This window comes from Physeter macrocephalus, chromosome 7, assembly GCF_002837175.3.
Source record: "Physeter macrocephalus isolate SW-GA chromosome 7, ASM283717v5, whole genome shotgun sequence".
Classification (NCBI taxonomy): domain Eukaryota; kingdom Metazoa; phylum Chordata; class Mammalia; order Artiodactyla; family Physeteridae; genus Physeter; species Physeter macrocephalus.
The window spans coordinates 145,242,723-145,254,645 of record NC_041220.1 but is presented as its reverse complement, the minus strand read 5'-3'; the positions used below and the strand labels follow the sequence as shown (position 1 = coordinate 145,254,645).

The 11,923-nt window shown below is 52.3% G+C and overlaps 1 protein-coding gene across 3 annotated transcripts in view; it reads left to right on the top strand.

Moving 5' to 3' along the window:
• The window catches only part of MAEA (macrophage erythroblast attacher, E3 ubiquitin ligase), a 39,791-nt gene that overhangs the window by 14,981 nt on the left and 12,887 nt on the right, over nt 1–11,923 (top strand). For all 3 annotated transcript variants that reach the window (XM_024119433.3, XM_024119432.3, XM_024119431.3), the window contains exons 2-3: nt 9,108–9,290; nt 11,181–11,384. In XM_024119433.3, the coding sequence (XP_023975201.1) occupies nt 9,108–9,290; nt 11,181–11,384 (387 nt within the window). The remainder of the gene's footprint in view (nt 1–9,107; nt 9,291–11,180; nt 11,385–11,923) is intronic.

The window sequence follows — 11,923 nt, the reverse complement described above, 5'->3', positions numbered from 1 at the left end:
TCCCCCTCCTCCTCCCCCTCCTCCACTCCTTTGGACACTGAACCACAGTGGCCTCCCCGCTGCTACAGGATGTGCCAGCATGGGGGGGCCTCAGAGTCTTTGCTCTTGTTTACTTTGTCCAGAATCCTTTCCCCCAGGTGTCAGTCTGGCTTATTCCCTCACCTTCCCTGGTCTCTTCTCAGGTATCACCTTCTCAGTGCGACCACCTTATTTAGACTGGGAGTCCCACCATCCCCTCTTCTGCTCTGTTTTTCTCCTTAGCTGCCGCTGCCATTTGACTTAACTGTGTTTTGCTTCTTTGTTTCTAACCACTGGGATTATAAGCTCTTTGGAGGGAATAGAAGAAATAACTCTTCAAATAACAGATGAATTATTAAATATTATTTTGGCAATTCTATCCAAAGAAGTAAGATTGAAACAAGTAAATGTAACTATTAGAACGAATGAGACAGAATATGTTTATGTACCCAGAAACACAAACTAACCAGAAAATGACTGCAATTAATTAGAAAGGTCAACGCAGTAACTGGGTACATGAGAAATAGACAAAAGTCAGTCACTATTCTGCATCCCAGCAATACCCAGTAGAACATCTCCTGGGGAAATGCCAGGAAGAGTAAAACGTTAGGGTGACTGCAGCACACCAGCAGAGTGGGCGCCAGTGGAGGCGCCGGGGCTGGCAGCAGCAGAGGTGCTGGGTTTCTGTTTGAAGATGCTAACAGTAGCTGTAAAGCTACCATCTGACTTCTCTGTGTGCTTGATCAGACCTTTCTTATTTATCATGAGGGAAGCTCCAAGAAGGGTGTCTCTGCTGGACACCAGGGTCTGGTATGAAACTGCGAAAGTAACAGCCTTGTTGCAAAGTTGCTGGCTTTGGTTATATGTTGTATGGAAAAGGTGAGACAGCGTTTCCCTGGTGTTATGCGTACCGTGGGCACTGGTGCCTGCTCGGGCTCTGTGTGTCGTGTTTGGTCAGTGAGCCGTCCCGGGCCTGGAGACGCTCACGTGGAGGCCTGCTGCCAGGCTGCCTTGTGTGCACGCCGGCTAACTCAGCATTTGCAGCGTGTACTGTTTTACCCGTACTGCCCTTGCTGAGATGGACCAGTGGCATGCAGAGATGCCTGTGAGTAACCAGCAGTCGCGGATGAGAGGACCCTGCCCCCAGGAGGGAGAATATGGAGGTGCTGACAGTGCCCTTCCCCCCTCCAGCTTTGTCAGCACTTGATGGAGTGAAAAGTCCATCTCATCACATCCCCCTAGAGGTGGACCAGCAACATGTCACTTTTCAAGAAGCCTATTTGAAAGAGGGGGTTTGAAGCACTCCTGTCCTTCGTGAGCCTCCCTCAGGTGTGTGCTGTGCCGGGGGAGGTCAGCCCAGGAGAGCGTGGAGCCCCTGTGGTTCGTGAGACTCCCGTGCCACACGCCGGAACACGAGGCACAGCTCTCCAGGCCAGGCAGCGACGTCTGCTGCCATTTAGGGCGCAGTCCAACACTGTACAAGATGTTGTTAGCTTTGTGATAAATATTTAGAAACCTCTTCTGAGGTTTCTTAATTGTGAAAGATAAAAGGCCTCATGCCATTGGGGAAATACTTCCTTCCTGTGCTGGTAAAAATGGCTGAAAACATGAGAACAAACTAAAATGCATCTCTTTGTCAGCAAATACTGTGAGAAAACCCACAGCAAACACTGGAGAAGGTTTGAAGAAACACGTACCAAAGCAAATGGCACGGTGTGGGAGGGCTGCTGTGGAGCTGGGTGAGAGTACAGATGTTTCATACAGGTCTCAGTTAGGGTGTTTGCCAGATTCTGCTTCAGTTATGAAAACAGGAAGGATTACTTTTTGTGAGCCACTGAAGGGGAAAGAGGTACTGGAGGAAATATAATTTAACATTCATCTAATTAAATGGAGAAATTCTATGATCTTAAAAACTGTAGTGAAACAAATTACCAAGGAAACATTAAGTAGATGTGATTAATACAAATTTAATTTTTTGGTATAACCAGATAAGATAAAACCAGAATTTAAAAGAAAGTAACAAACCTTAAAAAAATCCACCAAATGTGAACCATAAAAATCTGGTTCAAATTGATGAGAAAGTTCCAATACCCTCTTCTTTGTTGAGTATTGGGTGAGGAATACAAACAGAAAATATGTAGAAGGAAAAATGTGTTGAGTTGAACCGCATAAAATCACCCTTTTGTAAAAATGATGGCTGAATAGCCTATACCATGTAAAAAGATTAAAAAAAAAAAAAACTTCCCATAAAGAAAAACCCAGGACATGATGGCTTCACTGGTGAATTCTATTAAATGTTTAAAAAAGAGTTAACATTGCTCTCTCACAAACAGCCAAAAAAATGGAAGCGGAAGGATGTTTCCCAGCTTGTTCTGTGAGGTCAGTTTTACCTCGATACCAAAACCAGACAAACAATACCACAAGAAAACTCCACACCAGTCCTTATGAATGAATATGGGTGCTAAAATCCCCAACAGCACGCCAGCAGACTGACTCTGGCAACATATGAAAAGGATTGTGTACCATGACTAAGTGGGATTTACCCCAGGAACGCAAGGTTGGTTCAACATGTAAAAGTCGACGTAATGCCATACTAATATTATAAAGGACAAAAACCACATGACCACCTCAACAGACACAGATAAAAACACTTGACAAAATCCATCACCCTTTCATGATAAAAACACTCAACAAACTAGGAATAGGAGAGAACTTCCTCTACTTGATAAAGGGCATCTCTGAGAAAACCACAGCCGACATCATGCTTAGTGGTGAAACACCAAAAACTTTCCCCTAAGATCAGCAAAAAGACAAGGATGTCCATTCACCATTTCCATTCAGCATTGTCCTGGAGGTTCCAATTGGGGCAGTTGGGCGAGAAAAATAAATAGCAGGCATTCAAATTGGAAAGGAAGAAGTAAAACTCAATTTGCAGATGAAATCATCTTGTGTATGGAAAGTCCTAAGGAATACACACGTACACACACACACAAACCTGTTAGAACTAATAATCTGGTTCAGCAAGGTTGCAGGATACAAGATCAGTTTATATAATAGAAATAATTTGTATTTCTGTATCTTAGAGATGAACAGTGAAAAGGGAAATGAAGAAAAGAGTTTTATTTACAATAACACTGATAAATTGGATTTCATTAAAGGGAAGAAGCTTGTGTTTCAAAGGTATGCTGTTAAGAAAGTGAAGACTACTCAGAACAGAGAGAAAATATTTGCAGATCATTTTTGATAAGGATCTAGCATCCAGAATATGTAAAGAACTCTTACAGTTCAATAATATAAAGACAAATAACCCGATGTAAAAACGAGCAAATGGTTTGAGGAGACTCCTCTGAAGAATAGATACAAATGGCTAATGAGCATGAGAGGAGATGCACGACATCATTCATCATTAGTGAAATAACGAAACCATGATGAGGCGCTGCTTTATACCCATGGGAATGACTGTGATCAGAAAGATGGACAGTAACAAGTGTTGGATGAGGGTGTGGAGAACTAAAATCCTGATAGATTTCTCTGAGGAATGCAAAATGGTGCAGCCACGGTGGAAAGCAGTCTGGTAGTTCTTCAGAAAGTTACACAGAGTTACCATATGACCCAGCAGTTCCACTCCTAGATAATCTACCCAGGAGAAGTGAAAACATGCCCGTACAAAAACCTGTGCAGGAATTTATAGCCTTATTATTCATAATGGCTCCAAAGTGGAAGCAACTAAAATGTCCATCAACTTATGAGTGCATAAACAAATGTGGTATTCGCATCATGGAATACTATTCAGCCATAAAAAGGAATGAAGTACATGCTGCATCATGGATGAGCCTTGGAAACATTATGCTAAGTTAAAAAAAAGCCAGACACAAAAGGCCACAGAATGTATGATTCCATTGATATGAAATGTCCAGAATAGGCAGGTCCATTCAAGTAGACAGTAGATTAGTGGCTGCCTGCCCGGCTATGGGAGTACTTCTGTAGGCAGCGGGTTTCTTTTTGGGGTGATGAAAATGTTCTGGAAGTAGATGATGCTGATGGTTGCACAGCCTTGTGATTGTACTAAATACCACTAAGTTGTATACTTGAATTAAAAGGGTGAATTGTGTAGTATCTGAATTATATCTCAATTAGAAATTGGTAAAATAAAAAGTGATGCAGGGGGACTTCCTTGGTGGCACAGTGGTTAAGAATCCGCCTGTCAATGCAGGGGACACGGGTTCGAGCCCTTGTCCGGGAATATCCCACATGCCACGGAGCAACTAAGCTCGTGCGCCACAACTACTGAGCCTGCACTCCAGAGCCCGCGAGCCACAGCTACTGAAGCCCACGTGCCTAGAGCCCGTGCTCCGCAACAAGAGAAGCCACCGCAGCGAGAAGCCTGCGCACCGCATGAAGAGTAGCCCCCGCTCGCCGCAACTAGAGAAAGACCACACGCAGCAATGAAGAACCGATGCAGCCAAAAATAAATTACAAAAAGGGGGGAGGTGGTTTGAAAAAAAAAAAAAGTGGTGCAGCTTACCTTAAATTATCTTTCAAAGGGCGAAAGTTTTAGTTTTGATAAAGACTAATTTACTGATTCCTCTTTTACAGTTAGTGCATTCTGTATACCTGCAAGAAATCTTTGCCTATTTCAAGGTTGTGAAGATTTTCTCCTATGGTTTTTTTTTTTTTTTTTTTTCGGTATGCGGGCCTCTCACTGCTGCGGCCTCTCCCGCTGCGGAGCGCAGGCCCCGGACGCGCAGGCCCAGCGGCCATGGCTCACGGGCCCAGCAGCTCCGCGGCATGTGGGATCCTCCCGAACCGGGGCACGAACCCGTGTCCCCTGCATCGGCAGGCGGACTCCCAACCACTGCGCCACCAGGGAAGCCCCTCTCCTATGTTTACGTTGAGGATTTTTACAGTTTCAGCTTTTATGTTGAGGTCTGTGGTCCATTTCAAGGGAATCTGTGCAGATTGTATGAGGCACAGGTTGAGGTTTGTCCTTTTCCCACGTGGGGTCCAGTCCCGGCACCTCTGTTGCGGGGACAGCTGGTCTTCTCTGCCCTGAATTGCCCCGTCTCTTTGGTTGGCCACACGGACCGTGCACGTGGGTCCGTCCCCCGGGTCTCCCACCGTCCTTGGTCTCTGTGCCTTCCTGGACCAGTGCTTTGAATCAGGCTCCATTGCCCGTATGTTACCAAAATCATTCAGGATATTTTTTTATCGAGGTAAAAAAGCAAATGCACCATCTCCATCATTTCTGAGTGTCTAGCAGTGCTGTATCGTGCTCAGATCTCTAGGACTCTCTTAAGTCAGCTCGGGCCACTCTGACAGAACGCCCCACAGCACACACTGTGCCTCCCGTGCCTGGAGGTGGAGTCCCAGAGTTGGGGCTGGCACCCCCCAGCACAGCGGCTTCCTGTTCCCGCCGGGGGCGTCCCGAGGGGCGCGCTGCTCTCCTCGTGGCTGTGACTGGCGTTCCCCCGAGCGTCAGTGGTGCTGAGCGCCTGCCCACGCGTGTCGGGGCCGCGTCTCTTCTCCGGAGAAGCGTCCGTTCAAGTCCGTGGCCCATCTCTCCGTTGGGTTGTTTGTCTCTCCGTCGTGGAGCTGTCGGGGTTCCTTATGAAGCCTGGATAGTAACCTTTATCAGGTGTGTGGTCTGCAAACATCTCTTCCTGTTCCCGGTCTGCTGTTGCACTCTGATGATTGTTTCCTTTGCTTTGCAGAAGTTTTAAAGTTTAGTGTAGTCCCATTTGTTACCCTTGTTTTTATTGCCTGTGCTTTTAGGAATGTATTAAAGAACGCATAGTTTTTCTCCTGGTCTGGCTCTTTGTTGGTTTCCCCCCTCACTGCCGTTTCTCATATCTCTGTGATTTTGTTGTCTCACCGAGGACTGTCTCTGAGTAATTTTCCTCCCAGAAGGGGTTTGGCTGCTAAGGGGTTTGGAGCCTTGCCTGTCTGAAAGCATCTCAATTTTGCCTCGTTCTCAGTGATACTTTGGCATGGTTTAGACTCTTCAGCATTTCTGAAATTCCACCCCTTCTTTTGGCAAAAGCCCCTTGGGAAGGAGCCTGTGGAGCGGTCGGTGACAGAACAGCAGGGGACAGTTGGGGAAAGGCGGGAGAGGCAAGGCCTGGGCAGCCCAGTGTCCCCGGGAAGGACGTCGATTCCAGGCGCTCCTGTAGGAGGAGAGTGGTCGAGCTCAGAGGGGGACACGGGCAGCAGAGGGTCGGACCCGAAAGCTCAGCCCTGCAGAGCGCGTGGCCCAGCTGGCGTGGGCCCCGAGCACGTGGGCCGGTGGTCTGGGGCGTGGGAGGATGGCCAGGGCCAGGAGAGGCGTGGGGCTGGTGCGGGTGCAGGGGAGGCCTCTGGGGGACGGGAGTGTCCGGAGCCGTCAGGAGCTTGGGTGGGGCGGGATGTGGGCCACGTGCGGGGGCAGCACCCTCGCTGCCACCAGCACCACCGGCCGGGCCGTGCCATGGTTCCATTCCCACACCGTGGACGTATGCCAGATCCTGAGTCAGCTTCTTTCCTCAGAAGAGAAATAGGTAAGCTTGACTAGTAAGCTTGAGTGGATCCAGTAAGCTTGACTGGATCCTGACGATGGACCGAGGATGAATGTGAGAGCACCACCGGCATCTTTTTTGGGTAAGAGTTGCAAGTGGCTCCCCAGCCCGCGGAGCTTTCCTTGGAATCCCCCTGCCTCGCTGATGCGCACGGGTGTGCCGGGGGGTGCCCGGCTCGGGCGGGCTCTCTGGCCCGGGACAGGGACCCGCGGACTCCTGGCCCGTGATCGCACCCATGCCTGTGCAGGCATGTGACTCTTTTCTTCTGTGTCATGGTTGTTTTGATTATATTTATTGGAATAGAATTTTAACGTCTGGATGTGATAATAAAAAACAACTTAGGAGCTTTTGTTTATTGTGCAGCGTGGGATTTGTTCAATTTGTTTTCTAGTAATTCCACTTTGTTTTCTTTTATGAACGCATCGGTCCAGCTCAGATTACAAATACACAATGTGTTCACGCAGACGGCCTGCGGGACCCGGGCAGGCTGCCTCCGCTCCTGGCCCCAGGTCCTGAGGGCACAGCCTGTGACCCACTTCCCAGTCGTTCTGGAACTGAGTGCTCACTCTTTCGAGCAGTAGAATCAACGCCTACACTCACTTGGATTTAACAGCCGGGGAGGGAGTTTGCGGTCCTCATCGACACCCCACCAGCCCTGACCTCAGGCCGCCTGCGGCCTCTCTCCCTGTCTGCGCACCATGGAGGCTGCCTGGGGGGGTCGTCGGGTCAGGACGGTGGTGTTGGGGGGCAAACCGAAGGCAGCTGAGGACCCTGGTGCATCTTCCCCAGTGCCGGTGCCACCCAAACTTGGGGTTGCTCTACGTGCCGCTCCCATTGCAGAGACCCATCCCCCCCCAGTCCTGGTCGTGGAGACCACGGGTGGTGGTTGAAGGCTGGGTCAGGCCTCCACCCTCCAGAAATCCCATCCTGTGGCGGGACACACCCTCCACAGGAGCTGGGGGGGGGATCCTTCACCACATGTGGTTTGCTGTCTGCCACGAGCCTGGCACCGTGTTGGGTGCTGTACGCAGTGGTCACTTCCTGACCAAGTGGACACCGAAGGAGCCCCTCCGTTTTTTCTTACAGGAAGTACTGAGTCCAGAGGAGGCAGCCAGTGTAGGGGGTGGACCACAGAGACCCAGTCCGGTGGCCCGTGCAGGGGTCCCACGCCGCCCACCAGCAGCAGGTGGCCCCGCATGTCCTTGTGAGGCCGTCTCCCGTGTCCCGCTGGGCTTGGTCTCTTAGCTCGGTTGTGCTTTGATAGCCACCCCACAGCAGGTCATCAGCGAGCCCAAGTCCCAGCGGGGTGATCAACCCTGGCCGAGCCCGCGCCGTCACACGTGGCAGCTGTGGCTCGGCTCGTGGCATTCTGCCCCTCAGACTACTGCTGAGACCCAAGGCACATGGACAGGCATGTCTGCGCACTGCCGAGTGCAAGTGGTAGCTGAGGGCAAGGACAGTGCTGGCCTTGCTGGGTCCCCGGCAAAGAGTCCTGCTGTGGTGGCCCCTCCGTGGCTGGAGCCTGGCCCTGCCTGTCTCTGCCATCACCCCAGGGTCCCTGCTGCTGGGAAGCCCAGGCTCTGAGCCAGGCCCGGGTCTCCTCCCTGCCAGGCACGGTACCTGGCACACGGCTGGTGCCTAGCAAGTGTCGGTGGAGCCGGCAGTGCCCCGGGAGTGGGTGCCTCCCTGCTGGGCAGGCCTGAAGACGAAGCGCTCACAGGGGCGCTTTGTGGCAGCCACCGCAGAATCCCACGCAGACCCGCTGTGTGAGCAGGGAGTGCTGGCAGCGAGTCCCTGTCTTCAGTGGGTTTCCCTCGGGGTCCCCGAGGGTAGAGCAGGCTCTACCCTGCCTGCTGCGCTGTGATGACCTTGGGGACTGATGAGTGTGTGAACAGCAGTTCTCCAGACTTTTCAGTGATGCTTCGTGGGTTTTCTATCTTGCCGTGCTCTGGAGGGAATGGGCATTTTTTAAATAACTCGGGGGAATGGGCGTCCTCTCGTTGAGATCAGCTAAATGTGTGCCTGTGACCTCCCATGGGTGCTGATGCCGTCACCTTCCTAACCCTGAGGTGCACCTGAGGTGCTGCTTTCTGTCCGGCCTCAACCTGGTGCCCGCCAGGCTCGTCAGCATCTCTGCTGCACATCGTGGGCTTTCACGTCCAGTCGATTAAAGCCCCCAGTACTGCTCTCCTTTTTGGTCATTTCCTTAACTGTGTTATTCTAGATGAACTTGGTGATCTTTCTGTCCGCTGACTTGTGGGGGTTTCTGGGAAGAGTGGAGGCTGCACTACATCTTAGATGTGGGTCAGGGTGCATCTCAGCCTTTGTGTCCTTGTCTAGGAACACAGGTGACCCTCGCTCACACGGGCCTTTTGTGGGGCTCGGGCAGGTTTTAGAGGAGATGCATTTTTAGAGAACGAGAAGTCGAAGCCTCTTGCCTCAAAAAGTGCCACGAAGGAGGCCCGCACATCCCGTGTGGACGATGGGTGGCGCCCACCCACCGACAGTGTGGACTCAGTGGCCTTCTATCTTCTGCAGGTGCCCTACGAAACACTGAACAAGCGCTTCCGTGCCGCACAGAAGAACATTGACCGGGAGACGAGCCACGTCACCATGGTAGTGGCTGAGCTGGAGAAGACCCTGAGCAGCTGTCCAGCCGTGGACTCTGTGGTCAGCCTCCTGGATGGTGTGGTGGAGAAGCTCAGTGTCCTCAAGAGGAAGGTCAGTGCTGCTTCCGGGCCGTGCTGCCTGCCCTGCCCCCAGGCTGCATGCACCCCATGGGCGCACCCTTCACCCAGTTGTCCTGAGAAGGGGCCGCCTCCTGGGGGAGCTGCAGTGGCCGGGGAGCTGCGGTGGAGGGGCCCCCCTCCCCTGCTGTCTGCGTTCTGGAGTCTGCCAGCTGTAAGGCTGGCTTCCCGACCCACATTCCTGTTCCTGTAGGGCCAGGTTATCCTGACTCCAGATGTCCCAGGGAGCCCAGGTGGGGGAGGCCAGGATGGGTAGTAGATTGATTTATTATTTTCACAATTTCACCTCAAAACAGCACATAGGGTATCTTGTTTCTGGGAATGGTAGGTGTGCCCACTGATAGGCCCTAAAAAGTGAGATAAGATATTTGAAAACATTTTATTCACCAGAATTGGAGAGCAGGGGTCAGGGGGGCTAGAAGGCAAGGGACCCCTGCTGCCTAGAGAGAGCTCCCAGCAAGGGCCTCGCTGGCCAGTGACTCAGGGCCATTAGAGTGGGGGGCCTGATGTCAGGACCCAGCAGCACTACACCTCAGGTGAGGGTGCCCAGAAGTGGCCTTGCCGGGAGAAACACTGCCGCCCACCCCCTCCTTCAGCCTGGTCTGAGTGGTCCCAGCGGGTGCTGCCTCCAGGCTCCAGGTAGAGTAAATGCAGTTCTCTTGAGTGGAGGATGCCTTCCATCTGAGCATCAGATTGTTCAACTACAGTAACCAGGACAGGTACACAAGACACCACGGCTGCGACACAGCAGGAATAGAAAGAGATCCGCACAGACTTCAGGTACAGAAACTATCAAATACCATACTTTACTGTGCTTAAAGGATGAAAAAATAGCTTGAAAATAATCTGCAGGGAATAGAAAGTATGTCATTTAAAGTTAAAAAGAACCAAGTTAAAATAAAAGAAGTGAAAAATAGCAAACGAAAAACTCAAATGTTTGCTTACAGCAAACATTTTAACACTTAACAATCAGACCAAGCTAAAGAGAGAGTGAGTGAGCTGGAAGGTGGGTCTGAGGAAATTACCTAGAATTCAGCACAGGGATGAAAAGATAAGAGCACATGAGAGGGTGAGAGATTAGAGAGCAGGGACTGCAGTGGGCCGGAGTCCAGGAGAGGTGGGCGGGAGCAGAGGTGTGCGGGGAGAACGACGGGGAGACCTAAACAGGGTAAATAAAAGTAAACATAGCTAGGATTTTCACATAGTGAGGCTGAAGAAAAGGGAGACAGAAAAATCTTAAAAGCAGACAGAGGAAAATCCGCTTGTCAGGGAGCAGCAAATATCCTGACAGCTGACTTCTTGATGGCAGTTGGAAGCCAAACCATAGTGGAATGTGCTAGAAGGAAACAAGGGCCGACCAGAATTCTGGACCTGCTGTCCAGTGCGTAGCCACCAGCCACCTGTGCCCACTAACATTTAAATGGAATAAAATCAAGAATTCACTGCTGGGGTTGCACGAGCTACACTTCAGGTGGTTGACAGTGGCTGCTATGTGACGCACAGCCGTAGAACACATCCACCTGGCTGTCTTAATTTTGAGCAAAATTGCCTTTAAGGGAAAGTATTATAAAAGATAGAAAGTCACGTTATGATGACAAGTAGTTTCATTAACCAAGAAGCTATGACAAATTTAAAGTTCTACGCCTCTGGCAGCATAGCCCCAGCGTATGTAAAGCAGTAACATCCCTGAGGAGGTGGACAGACCCTGCCGTCCCCTCGGTAGCAGCAGCCCCTCACACTCTTGCTGCTTGTGGCCCTGGGCCCCAGCTCCCCTCTGACCTCCCTGCCTCCGGGTCCTCGGCGGTCGGGGTGGGGTGCCCGGTCGCCGCCCGTCCTGAGCGCCCCCTCTGTCCGCGTGTCACAGGCGGTGGAGTCCATCCAGGCAGAGGATGAGAGCGCCAAGCTGTGCAAGCGCAGGATCGAGCACCTCAAGGAGCACAGCAGTGGCCAGCCCGCGGCGGCCAGCGTGTGGAAGAGGAAGCGCATGGACCGCATGATGGTGGAGCACCTGCTGCGCTGCGGCTACTACAACACGGCTGTGAAGCTGGCGCGCCAGAGTGGCGTCGAGGTGGGCGCGGGGCTGCGGGTCTCCGGGCAACGGGCTTCCCAGCCCTTCGTGGAGGCTCCACTCGGCCATTCGTGCGTCCTCCCGCCCGTGACGGCTCTAGGGGGGCGTCGCCCCTGCCGCAGTGGTTTGCACGCGTTCCGAGGGTCCCTCCCCCCACTGCTGCCCGCTTTCCTGCCGCCAGGCGCGTCCCGTGACCGTTCTCCTGGGGGTGACGCCTTTCTCTGGGGTTAGGCACGTTTTCCATCTGTCCGTGTGTGGTGGCCCCGGGGGTACAGGTGTGGAAGTACTCGATACCCTAGGCTGCTGGCCGGTGGCGAAGGGGGCTGTCACCACCCCCCGCCGGGCCTCTGCAGGTCGGCCTGCACCTTTCTCTGGCCTTCGGGGCAGTGTGGCTGGGGGCAGTGGTACCCTGGTGTCCCGAGGGCAGCCTTCACTGGGGGGGGGGGGGCGGGCGGCAAGGAACAGTCGCTCGGGCTGCTCAGACCAGGGTGCGTGGCCACCCGACCCTGTCCGCGTCCTGTGTTGACCAGGGCCTCTGG